The 15,802-nt window shown below is 41.1% G+C and overlaps 1 protein-coding gene across 1 annotated transcript in view; it reads left to right on the top strand.

Annotated features, from left to right (window-relative positions):
• Window positions 1-15,802, top strand: part of NT5DC1 (5'-nucleotidase domain containing 1) — a 155,570-nt gene that overhangs the window by 128,993 nt on the left and 10,775 nt on the right. The window contains exons 9-11 of the mRNA XM_009325696.1: window positions 2,821-2,939; window positions 3,796-3,954; window positions 10,098-10,266. Of these exons, the coding sequence (XP_009323971.1) occupies window positions 2,821-2,939; window positions 3,796-3,954; window positions 10,098-10,266 (447 nt within the window). The remainder of the gene's footprint in view (window positions 1-2,820; window positions 2,940-3,795; window positions 3,955-10,097; window positions 10,267-15,802) is intronic.

Here is a 15,802-nt window from a genome sequence, read left to right as displayed (position 1 = left end):
TTCGAATGAACTTTATGAATCAATAACAGCAAAGTGGAAGGAAGGTCAGCAGCAGTTTTCCTCTTGTCTGAGTGTAGCCAATGTTAGGCTTGGAATATCTAAAATATATTAGGAACTACTATAATCACATTTATGCAGCGGTTTTGCAGGAAATTTGCAGATTTCTTCAGTGCTGTCATGTAGCTGCTATCTGAAGGATACAATACAAAGCCAGAGCCAATGGTGTCACTGATGGGTTTTTAAGTTGTTGTGTATCAGTTTTTACATGGCAGAACTACTATAAGAGGCCTTAAGAGCCAGTGCCTAAAAATAATTTCCTTGGCTATATTTTGCCACTGGGAAAGTGTAAGTGGATTAGAAACCGTTCTCATCAATGACTTACTGCAACTGAAACACCACTAATTTCCTCCCACTTCTGATTACAGAAAAAAAATTGACACAGTCACCCCTAGATGTGTGAGCACAAGCAGCCATATGAGACGGCTCGAGGCAAGGTTTGCTTATCCCTATAACCCTACAGCTCAAATATTATGAAGGACCTTTCCTAATTCCTCACATTTCTGAAGCTCCTTCCAAAATCAAGGTGTTCCCATAGTGAATTAGACATCTCAATGCTGTTTGCTGCCTCCAAGCATAGAGGAGGACACCAGGCTTCGAAATTTCCCTTCATTTCACGCCTAAAAGCGAAATTCCTAACTTAATTAAATCCTTTCCTTCTCTAGAGCTGGCATCTCTGGAAAGTGCTTCTTGTGCTCTCTTTTGCCTACTGAGGGATCCCAGCCAACTAGTTCAGATTGTAGCTGTAAATTAGAAGCCTAAATTCCGGATGCATCGAGTTAAGTGAGATGAATCCCATTGCTAGGGGTGACAGTAATAGATCTCACAGGGTGAGAGATCTTCTACCCTGTAATTAGAGTAAATTTTTCAGTCAGGACTGCCCCTCACGCCTTTCCGTAGAGGTAGCAAAGCAGGGTCGTGCTCTTTGCTGGAGCTTTCTGGTGCTGCTGTAATACATAGGGCTCCTATTTGCAAATGCAATGTTGTTATTCTGAAAATCCCTCTCATAATAGCTCCATTTTTCTCCAGTATTTTCCTGACCGACTGAATGGAGAGACGATAGCTATACAAACCTTCAAAAATCTCAAGAAACTTTTGATAGCAGCTCAAAAGGGTTGTTTTCATAAGTTTCTTTTTCTATGTCCATGTCGTTTGCAGATTGTGTCTTACTTGTTCAGCCAGCCTTACAGATATGTCTAAAAATACAGGGAAAATAAAACAAATTTGCTGAAGTTTGACAACATCTGTTTGATCAAAAGTTGTTTAGTCAAAAGTATTTTAAAAGTCAGGAAATGAAGATTTTTTAATGGATGCTATCATACTTATTATTATCGTTAGGTTTCTGAAGAAGAAAAAAGGAAAAGACATTTCCACACAAGTTCTACGTGACTTGTTAGTGTCAACTTTGAATTTCCTTGTTTTTTCCTAGTTTATAGAACACCCTTAATATAGAATAATTTTGTCTGAGAATAAATCCTGTGTTTATTCAAATTCGTAGATTCATAATATTAAAGAATGATTTACTGCCTCTCTCCATATACCTATTTCCCTCTTTTTGCTTCTTTTTTATTTCTTTCAAGGACCAATGTACTGCGCCAAGTACATCTTCAGTGCTTTTAAGCATTAAGCTGTCTTGTCATTTCACTGTTCTCCAAACTTTGCATTCCAGCTTTCAGCAGTCTCTAACCAAATGAAGTCTGCTCTGTCTTAGTCTTCTTCCTAACACATTTTAAGTACTTTGAAAAGTTCTATAAAGCAGGAGAAAAACTGAAGTCCTGATGTTACACCTAAGTCAGGTCAAAGTACTGTATTGGCTTCTAACACCTCTGTCGCTAGCATAAAAAATAAGACATGTTTGATTGAGGCTGAATAACAAAATCACCCTTTTGTTTAACCACTTCAATAGACAGAAGACATTAATATTAATATTTCTGATGAAATTCTTGTTTATCGGTTCACTAAGGCTAGTATTTTGGCTCCAGCAAGAAGCTAAAAGGAGTTCATCTGGCAATAGCACATGGATCTAAATGAGCAATAAGGTTACATGGACACCAGGACAGATCCAGCTGCTTTGGGACCAGCTAGAAACGAAGCCTATGGCACAGTTGGGTGATGACCGGGGAGTTTCAGCTTCTACTGATTTTCCCGGTTCACTGACAGCTGCCAATGTGGATCTATGCCAATGTGGGTTGCACCACCAGCAGTAATATTGTCTGCTCGTCATTTCTTCGAAACTGGATCATAACTGGAACTGCTCATTGTTTGTGCTGATCTAAGGCTGGGGAATGCCCGTAAGAGCTACCTCAGTCTGTTTGGTTGTATTTCTGTCAGTGTTTAAAAGCAGTAGGTAATTTGTCTGTGGGGAAAGGTACATGCTGTCTCTTACAGTCTGTCTTAGCTTATGGTTTCACCTTAGATCTGTAGCAGCTTCTCCATCAGTCTGGTCCGTGTGGTTTCTTGCCTTCACTGCTGCAGTGTTTGGGAGACAAAGCCTATGACTTTGATTCCTCAGCTCTTCTGTAGCCCTTGCAGACGAGGCTTGGCTGCTGCTTTTCTCACAAATGTCTGCCTACCCCCAGCTACCAAACACCTTGGCTGAACCCGCAGTCGGTACCAGGACTTGAGCCAGACACTAGAGCTGGTTTAGTGTCAAAATAGACCACGATCTCCAAGCTGTGCACAGGCAGCTTCTCACACATCTCACAAATACAGGAGCATGGGCTGCTCTCACTAACAGCGAACGATTTTGCTTGGTGATTTCAGAGAATGACGAGGAGCAGGAGGTTCTGCTATCACTGGACAAGCCCGGCTGGTATTCCCAAGGTAATGCTATCCAGCTTTATGAACTACTGAAGAAGATGACTGGCAAGTTGGATCCCAAGGTATGTTGTAAGTGAGGGTAAATCTTTCTGAAAATACCCTGTTTCAGTCTAAAATTCACCAGACAAGCTTTCATTAAAGTTACTGATATGATTGGTCACAAATTTTTGTTCTGGTTATGCTTGCTGTTGTCTAACAGACTGCAGTCCAGAACTGGAAGCAGCGTATTAGTCTTCTTATCGGTAGAATATGTAAACTTTCTAGATGTTTTATTCTGTGTGCATGGTCATGCATTTTGGCAGCTTTGGAGAGAATCAGATTGTAATCAGGAAATAAACCATCTCCCTGAGGAAACAGATCAAATAGATTAAAAGGTGGCATCAGTGAAAACTAGGATCCTGTTATTTTAATTACAGGTCTGGATGGGTGAAAATGCCACTGAAGATGGTGGGACCACATCTTCCCTAGTGGGTAAACTACGCCCTGGGCACAGAAGAGTTCTGAGTCACCGAGAGATGCTCCGTGTTCTCTCTTGTTTCCAAAGTTGTCCAAAATTCATTCCCATTGTTTAGTGTATTTTCTTGGTAGTCTTTTCCACTGCTTCCTGGCAGGCTATTTCTGTCAGTCAAAAATCTCAGCGGTGTCCCCTGTGCCGGTCCAGCCGGGCATCCCCTTCCAATGCCCCTGGAGGGTGAGAGCGAGGAGGGTGTGCAGGGCCAGCCTTTTCCTTACGGAGCTGGTTGAAGATAAAACTCCAAACTGTGACATTAATAAGATCTGTGTGTGTCATGGCCGACTGTAAACACGGAGGAATTTTTATTGGGTTGTTTTAAAGCTTGTTTTATCTCTCTGTAAAATACAGTTTGCTTGTGTTTTCCTCATATACAACGAACTTTTAATTTGCTGCTTCCCTCGTAGGTTGTTTATTTTGGTGACAGTATGCACTCAGATATTTTCCCAGCTCATCACTATAGCAACTGGGAAACTGTCTTCATCTTAGAGGAACTTCTAGGGGACAAAGTTACGGTGCCGGCGGAGACTGAATCTGAGCCCTTGGAGAAGAAAGGAAAATATGAGGTAAGGGTTCCTTGCAGATGTTTCCTGGAACAGAAGAAAATAAATTAGTTACAAAAAAGCCTCGTGCCACCTGTGCTGAGAATGAACCTGCTTATCTTACCGGGCTGCTAGCAGCATCAGCATCATTTGCAGACATACCCTCCTTGCCGCACCGGCAGGTGCCAGACTGTCCCAGCTTGGCATTGCTTGGGTGACACAGAGCCTCTACTCAGAGCTAAATCGCGGACCTCAGAAAAAGACCTGTATGTGCAGTCCCTTAACCAAAAAACATAGTCGTCTTTTCAGTAACAAGAACCCGCCCTGTGTCCTACAAGGAGAAATTTCACGGCTGCTTATCACAAGTCCAGCACCTGAACTCTGCTGAGTTCACGATGTTTCCCTGCGTGTTGTGGCCAACAGTAAACGCAGAGGAATTTTTATTAGGTTGTTTTAAAGCTCGCTCTCTCTCTGTGTGAAATACAGTTTGCTTGTCCTTTCCTTATATACAAAGAACTTTTAATTTGCTGCTTCCCTCGTAGGTTGTTTATTTTGGTGACAGCTGCGCTCAGATAAGAGGGACTGTTTCGAAGTCTGGTCCAATGCAGACTACTGATAGTCACCTCAGATAAATAATGTGATTTTCAGGTTGATCACAGCCGGGAATCAGGGCCTTAGCGTAACTGCCACGTGTCAATTCCCCCACAGAAGGTGGAAAGTTACTATGGCTTATCCTTCTCTCCGCTGCCAAAGAACAAAGTAGATAGGGAATGGCACTCGGATGGCCGAGGCGGCAGCATTGTACCTCCAGCGTGTCCTTTGTAGGAACTACAGTGCAGCTTCACTCTCCGCTATGAGTGTTTCTTCTTTTCTTATGTTCCTAAATAAATAGGTCATTTTCTTCTAATTGCAGAGAGATATATATGCTTTTTGCAATTTGCTTTGAAAAGCGCTTAACTTTTTTTTTCTTTTTAAATGATTACTCTTTGTGATTAAAAAGTTAACTTACTGATAGGAAGATTTTTGTCAGGTGCTTTTATACTAGAGATGTTTTTAATCTGACTAAGAAATGTTTTAAAATCCCTTGGTTTTGTATGGAGAAAAGGATATGTTCAATGGGACTAAAACAGTATAGATGTGACATCTATTTCTCTACTTTTTTTAATAGACGTATCTAATATTTTCCCCCACTATCCTGATTTCTAAACTAAGGTCAGACAAGGACATTTCAGTCACTGAAATAAGGAAATGTAATCATTAATGTTTAGGCTTTTTCCTGGTTGTAGAAAAACAAAAATGAAGACAAACAAACTCAAGTCTCCTATCAAGAAAAATGTGTTTCTCAGTAAGAAAGGGGGGGGGGAAGGGAAGAGTGAGTAGTAGTGCTACATAGGTTAATATAATTTGATTCAAGTAATTAATGCTATAAAAATAACTCATTCTCCTCCATAAATTTGTTCATTCTCTGACTGGAGACTCTGCTGCATTGCCGCATAGAACTTACATCTCTGCAAGGTTTGGGTTTTTTTATTCAACCATGGTTTCTTAAGCATGTTCGATATATGCTTTTGAAGCACACATTGTTAAACAGACAGCCAGAAAATGTTTCTTTTCCTGGAATTACAAAGAAAGAGTTATCAGGTGATGTATTTCTAAGCCCTTGATGATGATTTGGTTTTATCTTGTTGCAATACCTCTGGTCGACTGCTCACAAGATCCATCTTCTCTATCGCTGCAGTTATCAAGCGGGAAATTGAGACTTTTAGACAGGTGCTCGACATTTCACTAACACTGTAGTATTCCTGGTAAGAGATTGCAGTATCTCGGGGAGACACCACCCCTGCCACACACAACCCCTGTTCAGTTTACATCCGCTACCAGTGACAGCAAGCAAGCAAGGGAGAAATGAATTGCGTTGATTAAAGGAACCTGAACCAGGGGGGCCGTGGCAGGTCAGTGGTGTTATTTCATTACCACGCTGCTCACTGGAGTCTGAACAACAGGTCACATCCACATCTCTGCAGTTGACTGGACACCACTAACTTAACAGGACTAGTTCAAAGGGACTACCTTTACAAGCCTATGAAAGTTTTATTTTTATTCCCCTAATCAGCTTCTCCCATTAACTCTTTGGTTAAGAGGAGAGAAAAGCCAATTCAAAGGATTGTACAAAGTCAGGTGGTTTTGGAAAATTAGGCACTAACAGATTAGATTTAGTCTTTTTCATCAGCCATATCATCCACTGGCAATACAAAAAATACACTGCTATTGCAGATTTTCCATGCCATGCTGTGTGTGCAGAGAGGGACTGAAAATTTAATACAAGATGCAATCCTCCCTTCTATCAATCTTTACAAAATATTATTAAAGAAATAAATTATTACTTCTAATTTGCAATTGCCTCTTTCGGAAAGAAATTACAAAAGCCTGTTTTCAGTTCGTTGACTGGTATTTCATCACTAATGGAGAGAGGGGAAGAAAACAACCTCCTCACACACAAAGTGGGAGGCTAGTAGTTTCCATTTTCATTAGCAGTTTTTGTCTTTTCCCTTCAATTAAATGCATGATATAAGCCAGATACACATAACTGTGAAATTATGGTAACAACTGCAGTTCTTTCAAGTATATGAGTCATAATCAAATAAGCAAGAGAACAGCGAACTAAAAACTATTCATGCAATTACTCGACTCCTAAGTGAATTGCAGCATGCAGGGGGAAAAAAATACCAAGCATTGTGTTGAAACAAGATTCCCCCCAGATTTGGGAGTTTGTTTGCTTGGCTGGAGGCTTTGTTTTTGCCTTCTGTTCTTTAAATGTGTGATCAATTCCATCAATGAAAACTCGAAGAAAAGCTGGAATTTGTCCCAGGATTTTGAGGGAAGCGATTACAGAGGAGCTAGTCAGCGTGTAAAAACCTTGGGCTATAGGAATGAATGGAGCAGAAATCGAAGAATTTATTGGCGCATATAGACGATATCTTTGCAGTTAGAAGGAAAAACTAATTTTTACAGTATTGCCTAGTGGCTGGTTGGTTGGGGGGGGTCAGGGCCCTTAACCACCTGAATTTCCGGGACTCCCTTGCCGTGACCATAGACGAGGCTAATTACTCTGTGCCTTGTGGCTCTGTTTGTCTCTTTATTCCCGTTTATCTTTAACACAAATCTAACAGTACTTTCAGAACCTGATGGGCTGTTGTGAAGCCTGGCGAGTCTGCAATATCCTTAAAGCAATATCTTGAAGTGAAATGCATTTTATTTTAAAGTCTGCTTATAGTGATCCACGTTGTAGTTTAGGTACAATGATCATGGGTGAAACGTTTTATATTTGGACATGACTTGTGGGGGGCAGGTTCCGTGCAAAAGTTAGACCAGTGACAGGCTTGCCCATTTGCACACCCGGCATGGGTGTGTCATTCAGGGACATCTGGTTGTTGTGACCAGCACAGCTGTGCTGGCAGAAACACCTCAAATACTTGCCGTTATACCGGCAAAACCGTATTTTGAGCATTAATTTTTTCTGGCACTAAGAGTCGGTGGTGATGTTACTACCTTGGCACAAAGCATACAGCCATCAGCACCATCCGTCATACTGGATGCAGGAAAGTAATCCTAGTGCTCTGCGCTTGGTACAAAGACAATGGCATATATGGCAAATCTCCATCTAAATAACACCTTTAAAAAATACTAACACCTTGATTTTTCACTCCTGTCTCCTTTACATCCTTCTTTCTTTCATCCCTTTGCCATATGTAGAAAAACTTCAGAGCTCAGCTCCCTGCCTATTTGTATTTTAGAAAGGTCATTTGTAAGCTGACAAATCAGTGTTACCCAAGGGTCCTGTTAACAGATTCTGTCTGCTCTGTTAACAGGCCCGATTTGTCTGCAGTTAATAAAGCAAAGGTGATAGTAAGTATTCCAGGTGCTTTAACTTAGTGGAAAGCCCTGGGACTTGGGGAACACTGGTACCATCGTTATTTCTCTGAAGTCTAGACGTAGTCTTTGAGGCTTTGTACCCTCAGCTGACATAATCAACGTCTGACCTGCTACTGTCTGACCAATATGCCTGAGAGCAAAACCACATGCTTGGGGGTTTTGCATAAGAAAGAGGGATTGCTCAGCACTTCCCAGGGTCTATGGTCCTGCTGCGAGAGCAAACCCCATGCCTGGGGACTACAGGAGTGGCTGGTGCGCCTTCCAGAGCTCCTCGGCCACATGTGCCTCCAGGCATGTGAGGAGTAGTGATCTTAACAGGGGACTTCTGCATCATTTCACAGGGGTATAGATTCATGGTACGTGGTCTGTCCTTCATGGCAGGCTACGTATGCTGCAGATGAGATATGGACATCTAGGCATCAGTTAGGGATGGCAGGGGGAGCAATGTCTGATGCTTCCTAAGGATGTGGACAAAGTTTTGACAGCTCTTTTCAGATCTGAGATCGAGATTTAGCCTACCAAACGGCCCCTGTCATGTGGAGATAAGCCAGTAGCAAAATGACAGGAGTTCCCTACCAGGTGACTTGATGACAACTCTCATATCTAACTGGCTTTGGTTTTACTAAGGGCTTGGGCTGTAAATCCAAAATGTAACTCCCTCCTCCTTAATAAGGAAGAAATTCCCACTGTGGGAATCAGATCTCTGAAAAAAATCAATTCATTTCCTCAGATTGCAATTTTAATTGCCTATTGAACCAATCATACATTTCAAAAAGCAGAAGCCTCAGATTTTTTCTCTTGTCAATAAACAAGGCCCTGTCTTTTGAGCAAATGCTTATGTGGGCCAGTACTGGGGTTGTTGTTTTGATTAATCACCTGAACAGCTGTAACAGCCTTATGAGTTTTCTGCATGTGTCATTCAGCTGACAAATGGATTTTAATTCAGCATAGCATCTACATTTAATTATAACTGATGTAAAGTCCTGGGATTTGCAAGGAAAGATAAGATTTGGCAAAAAAAAAAGGTAAGATGCTGTCCCTGTGTGTGAGGCAAAAAAAAAGAAACACAAAAGAGCCCAGCTCTTAAGTTAACTGCTTGTTTTGAAACAGAAGACGTATTTTTTTCCCAACCTATTTGCATCAGAAGACAGAAACCAATATCTATATTTGTCCAAATCAATACTTCCTCCTCACCCCCAGCTATGCTCAGAGAAAAAACTGTTATGCAGAATCACAAAAAGAATGGCCCTGTGTTTACTGACATGGTCTGTTCAGCTGAATCAACAGCTTTCTTGTGATCAAAAGCCACGGACCTCTGTCATAAACACAAATTATTCCAGCAGATTCTCAAAACTATTAAGAAAGGGGTTAAAGGGAAAATAAAGTACAAAAGTTCACGAATTTGGAGGCACACGCTAGGATATCTGTTCTTCTATGCTTTGCCGGTCTGAAAAGAGACTTTGCACACAAATGACTTTAACAGATTTTCTGTAGTGTAGTTCACAGTTTTGTTTTCCATTTTTTCATCTTTCTGTAGAGGCCTCCTGGAGCTTTTTCTGGCTGCTCATGGCAATATATAGCAGGTTTCAAGATGAACTGCTAAAAAAATCAGTTTTCCCAATGCTGCTTTAATGCTTTCTTTAAAGCATAATGAGTCTACATGTTGTTGTCTGAAAATATACATGAAAAAAAATCAATTTTTCACAATTTGCTAGGCAATTGAATGGGTCTCCATGGATCCTGAGGCTCTGTTCTCGCTCATTCCTCAGCTCAGAAACAGGTAACATGACACAGGTGGCATGATGCATCCTTCGCAGTTACTCCATCCAGCACCGGGAGACTCCTTTCTCCCAGGAGGAGTTCCAGGCTGGGTTATGGTCTGTGCCGCAGCTACCCTTTTCTCCAGCAGAGAAAGGCAGCAGGCTATTCACACTATCGAAAACAGAAAAGCGGGGAAAAGAGAAGATTGTTTAAGGGAAAAATATTTAAAGCCAACTTTTTATCTCCTAGGGAATCCATAAATTGCATAAACAGGAGCTTGGAGACTTATGGGAGGAAGATTGTTAATGTTTTTCTTTATAATATTTTAAAGTCACATTGCTGCTGAGATACAATACAGTTTTCCCAGAAAATCAGCGAAACACTAGAGTTCCTTAAACTAAGGCTTGTGGTTGGATAGAGAAAGATTTCTTTTTTTTTAAGATTACATATTTATTTATTTATTTTTCTTTCAGGGTGATCAGCCCAAAGCTCCTTACTTTGTTTCTAAACAGTGGGGCTCTTTCTTCATGGACAGATTGCCAGGCCTGGAAAATGCAGAGGAAACTTTAGTTCGCACGTGGTCCTGTAAATGTATTAGCACTTACAGCACGATTGCAATCCCTACTCTTGAAGCAATAGCAGGTAAGGAAGATTGCTTTTTTTTTTCTAATGAACATGTAGTATTCACAGTAATTTTGTCATAGTATAGATCTATTTTTGAGATTACATGTATCCAAAATACATTCAAAAATATTCTGTTCATATCATGCAGCAGTTAATGCCAGTGGCTATTACTTTGACATTTATGCTTTTAATAGCTGTCTGCTACACCAGTTCAGTTTTTTGTTTGTGCCTGCAAATATTACCTGCTTAGTTTATCCTACATTATAAATAGGATGCAACATTTAACAGATTGTAGATTAGTTCCTGAATTTTGATTCGAGACTTCCCCACACTATTTTGCTGTGTCTGCTTTCAGTCGTGAGTTACCTTAGGAAACAAACACATGCCAAATTACTTGGGTTTTTTAGACTTCCAAATATGTTTCTCTGATCTGGCTTGTTATCCTTCCTCAATCAGCTCAGTTATCCCTTTACAGTTGAAATGGAGATGAACGAATGCAGGAATGTAATGAAGCCAAGAATGCCTAGCACTGTGCTTCTTTTTTTTTTTTTTTTTTTAAATGTGTGTATTGCTTTTGAAACTGCATCATTATGGACAGAGCTGGAGCCTAAAATATTCTCCTTATCTGGAAAACAAGGCAATCACAAGCAATGTCTTGTTCTCCAAAAATTCACCTAATTGAGAAACCAGCTCAGGCTTTCTACCTTCTTACATCAAGGCTGTGTCAAAGGTACAATTATGGCTGATCTTCTGATTTCCACTAATATTTGTCCCCTGAGGGACCATACATTATTTTGGATGGTTTGTAGCAACAGTTGTAGCAGTAATACTGCAATAACTTTGCAATTGTGGTACATATCAGTTGATTACGAAGTGGTGGTGAAGACCCTCTATCTATCTATCTATCTATCTATCTATCTATCTATCTATCCATCCATCCTCAATCTGTCATTTTGCCTTACTGAACTTTATCGATACACCATATCTAAAGGAATAAACAAGTTATTAAATGAATGAGGTGCTTAGCTATATGAAGAACACAGCAAGCATTTAGTTTACTAACCCCTCTGTTCAGCATCTCTTGCCTACTTCATGCGTAAGGCCAAGGAATAAAAAGTTGTTCCACGACAGCATTTCAGATTTGCCCAGCAGTTATTTCTATACCAGAACATGTGACAGACCTGTTCTTTGCAACCATATTCTACACGTATATGTACGTTGTAAGGATATCTCAAAACAGAAAACTCATATGGTGCCACAACTGTATTTATGATTCTGATATTTGCCGTGTTGCAATCTGTATTTCAGACTAAACGTACAAAGCCCAAATATACCAAGGGAAGTTGCCAGGAGAGAGGTAACTTCTGTAAAACTCCCTTCTAATACCTTTTCCAGAATCATTCTGTGGCTTGCTTTGGAAGTGTTGGCCTAGAGGAAACATATCGGTCAGCCATGTTCTGTGAAACTCTGCCTCCCAGCCAGCTCCCCCAAACCACAGCTCAGTTTGCAGGGCTAGCAAAGGCTTTAGACCGCAAACATACTGCCAAGTTTCCAGCTACAGATGAAGGGGTGAGAACCAGAAAGGCATATCTGTGTAAATTAGTGAGTAGTATAGCTGCCTGTCGTCGGCGGTGGAACCCCTGCAATGTCTTCCTCCATTAGGAGGGACACTGTGTGCCGTCCCTCGCTGCATCGGACCAGTGCTGGGGCAGGGGCTGGTGTCTGCAAAACTTATACCCCAGAGCTAAAGGACAGGGGAGGAATAATGTTTTTAAGTTGCAGCTGTGTGCCTGAAAGCGGACTTAAAGCTGAAGGTACGAGAACATCTCTGGTTTCTTAGAGAGAGAGGTATTTCTTGTTTGTTTGTGCGGAAGAGCAGATGTTCATTATTATGGATGTTGAGGAATTCCTGACTCCTCTTGAATACCTTGTCTGACTCCTGTCACAGCAAGCTGTGAGAGCCCCTGCTTTGCCAAGCCCTGAAGTTTTTGGCCGCAGTTGTAAGTCATAGCTTAGCTGCAGCTACTTGGGAATAACTAGCTAGAAGAGATTCAAACGGGTTATGCGAGTTTGATGCACTCCAGCTTTTCCTTTTCTAGTCATCTACTTTAATTACCAGCAGAGGCCTTTCCACTGCTAAGCTGCAAAAACGCAGGCCTTTCCTCAAAATCCCCCGAGCCCAACCGCGCAGCCAGGCTGCCGGCGTGCTGACCGTACGAGCCCAGCTCCCGGCCACCAGCTGGCACGGCCCCGGCAAGCACCCGGCTCAGCCTGACCCAGCCGAACGAGCTGCCACCTCCCTGGAGGTGTGCTGCAGCCTCCTGCGAGTTGTGGGCTCGCCAGGGCTTCGCTATTAGCAATGTCTGACCTGGCCTTTGTACGTCTATGTGAGCAATAGGAAGTGCCACGTATAAGTGAATAACCCAACAGCTTGCGATCTGCAAAAATAGTTGGTGAAAGGCAGACAACTGCTGCTATGCTAACTGTAAAATTGATGCTTGTTGTTTGGATGCAATATATATCTGTGCATGAAGAACAGCTTGGTTTACTTCTCAAGACACATTTTTCATTGAAAAAGATTATTCCAAAAATTATTCAACATTATTCAATACTAGTGGTGTTTTACAAAAATAACTCAGTTTTCATCAAAATTCATGTGAGAATTATTTTGAGAGAGTTATCAGAAATTAATTTTGGGTAATAAAATCCTTCAATCCTGTTTCCATTTTTTTTAAATAGAGGCAATGGGTAAAAAAAAATTAAAAGTAAGCTGTAGATTTGGATTGAGAAGTTGGAACAGAAACAACTTTGACAGTTCTCTTTTTTCACCAACACGTTTTAAGTTTGGTGCAGATGCCTTCTAATAGTTTCACCTGAAGAATTTTTACGTGTAACTAAAGGGAACGATCTGATACTTACCAAAGAGCGTTGCAGGAAAAGGGTTTCACAGTGAATGCTTTTTTGCCATCCAAAGTGTAAAGTAACAGAGCATATACACAAATTGTATGTGTAATTAGTAAAATGACAGCTTGGTGAAAAAATAGTCCAGTCCATTCTTCATTATCTTTCTGTGCTAATATACTTCTGTCCTCATCTTTTGTTGAAAATTCAGTATCTGACTCGAAAGGGGTTGATTCATTCATCATTCAAAGATGCATCAGAAATTCTGAACTCTAATCTTGCCTCTGGCAAGGAAAGTATTAGTGGGATTGCGGATTACTGCATCACAGCTTGTCATCTAAACTCCCCTGACAGTCCCTGAAGAGGAACTGGCATTTTCCTTGTGCATGAAAAAGGACACTTTGTTTATCGTTAAAATTTCCCAAAGGACAAAAAGGACCTTTTATAATACCTTCCGTGTACTTTCCTCAGTTTGGAGAGGAAATCAGGTAAAGGTCAATTAACGCACTTCATTTAAGACATTATCACCTTGACATTAAGATGACATTAAAAAAAGTTTAACTGAAGAGCAGTGTTATGGTTATGTCTTTGTAATATTAAGAAAAGATGAGTTGACAGTTTTCTTAACATTTTGTAGGTCTTTTATGAGCTAATTCTCTTTACCCACTTTCAGTAAGCAGGAAAGTTTTTCTCAAGTATTAAAGAGCTGATGAGCTCGTGATTATATTGACAGTACATGGTTAATAAAATAGTAGAAGCCAATGCCCCTACTCCTATTCGAAATGCCTCATTCACAAATCCATCAGTTTCTTCACTTTTCTGCTATTGAATCTCTCCTCATTTACAGTTCCCTTACAGTTTTTGACCATTTTCAAGCACAGTGATATTGGAAGCCAAGTTTTCCAAACCAAGATCCATTACCGTGAGAATGTTACATTCGAGCTCACACATGGAAATTAAAAGGTGTAGGGGTCTGTCTGAAAAATGGCCTTTTGCATAAACCACAGTTTCGGATACATCCTCCTCCACTTCAGCAAGTTTGGCATGAACCAAGTAGGGGCGGGTACTTTTATCCACCATACCTGCGTAATCTGAACTTTACCTTCAAGGAGCAGGTGACCACTACTCTGTGGCCTTTTGATCATATTTCCAGATACCCATGTAAATAATGATATGTCCTGCGTCACGTAGGTATTCCAACAATAACTGCAGAAGATCTCTCTAATTTATAAAGAATATCAAATATAAATAACATTTTATTACTAAGCAAGTTTTTGTAGAAAAATTCACTGAAGTAATTAGCCAGTGCTACCATTTTAGGTTGATATTTGATTAACAATTCTTTGATCCCAAAAATGATATTTATATTTCAAGCTAATGCTCTTCCTTTGATTCTGATCATGGTTGGTATTTTTATAAAAGTCCCACTTCAAAAAATTCCATGATGAGTAACTGTGGAGTTTTAGAGTTCATGACGGAATTTTGGTAAGTTTGTTTTTTTTCTTGTTGCAAAAAAAAGATTGAAAAAGAGGATCCTAAATCCTGAAAAGGAGAACCCAAGAAAAACTTTTTTTAACTTTCATGATTGTTAAACAGCGTGGGCTTCCCACGGGGTCACAGCCTCTTTTGGGCGCATCCACCTGCTCTGGCGTGGGGTCCTCCACGGGCTGCAGGTGGATATCTGCTCCACCATTAACCTCCATGGGCTGCAGGGGGACAGCCTGCCTCACCATGGTCTTCACCACGGGCTGCAGGGGAATCTCTGCTCCGGTGCCTGGAGCACCTCCTCCCCCTCCTTCTTCACTGGCCTTGGTGACTGCAGGGTTGTTTCTCTCACATAATCTCGCTCCTCTCTTTGGCTGCAGTTGAGCAGTTTTCTTTTTCCCCTTCTTAAGTACGTTATCACAGAGGCGCTACCACCGTCACTGATGGGCTCGGCCTTGGCCAGCGGTGGGTCCATCTTGGAGCCAGCTGGCATTGGCTCTATGGGACTCGGGGGAAGCTTCTAGCAGCTTCTCACAGAAGCCTCCCCTGTAGCCCCCCTGGCTACCAAAACCTTGCCACGCAAACCCAATACACCTCTGAATGGTGAGGTTTGTCATAGGATTAAAAATTACTGCAAGCAAGAAAAGGAGATTGAGTGATGTTGCAGCTCAAGAGAGTTGCATCTCAGAGAACTAGTGCAAATGTAAATGTTTTACGGAGACAGAGTTCATTTCACACTTTGGAGATTTGATAACCAAGCTTGTGTCATGCGTGAGGATAATGCGTTTTTTTAAATCTTGCTTGCTATATGAAATCTTGCCGTGCTTTGCCTGTATGGGTGCATAAGTTTTTCTTCATGCCTTATTGTTATTTCAATTAGCTAGTACAAGAGAAAAATCTCTGTTATAATTTGCCAAAGCTGCCTCTTTAAAGACCCTACAGATCTGTACCCTGCCACTTTCTGTGGGAGTTTGAGTCATCAGCCTGCTTGCTGTATAGATATAATGATAAAATTGCCAGTGAACCGTGGCAAAGAAGTTCATGTTTCTGCTTAGAGTTGCAAATTATCTGCACAATGGAAAGCCCAAGGCAGCTGTGACTGGGGCACCAGAACTGGCAACCCGTGGGTCGCAGATACGCGGGTCTGCCCGTCACAGATCAACTACAA

The sequence above is a fragment of the Pygoscelis adeliae genome, unplaced genomic scaffold (assembly GCF_000699105.1).
Source record: "Pygoscelis adeliae isolate BGI_AS28 unplaced genomic scaffold, ASM69910v1 Scaffold54, whole genome shotgun sequence".
Classification (NCBI taxonomy): domain Eukaryota; kingdom Metazoa; phylum Chordata; class Aves; order Sphenisciformes; family Spheniscidae; genus Pygoscelis; species Pygoscelis adeliae.
The sequence above is the reverse complement of the archived record's forward strand: the minus strand, read 5'-3'. Positions and strand labels throughout refer to the sequence as shown.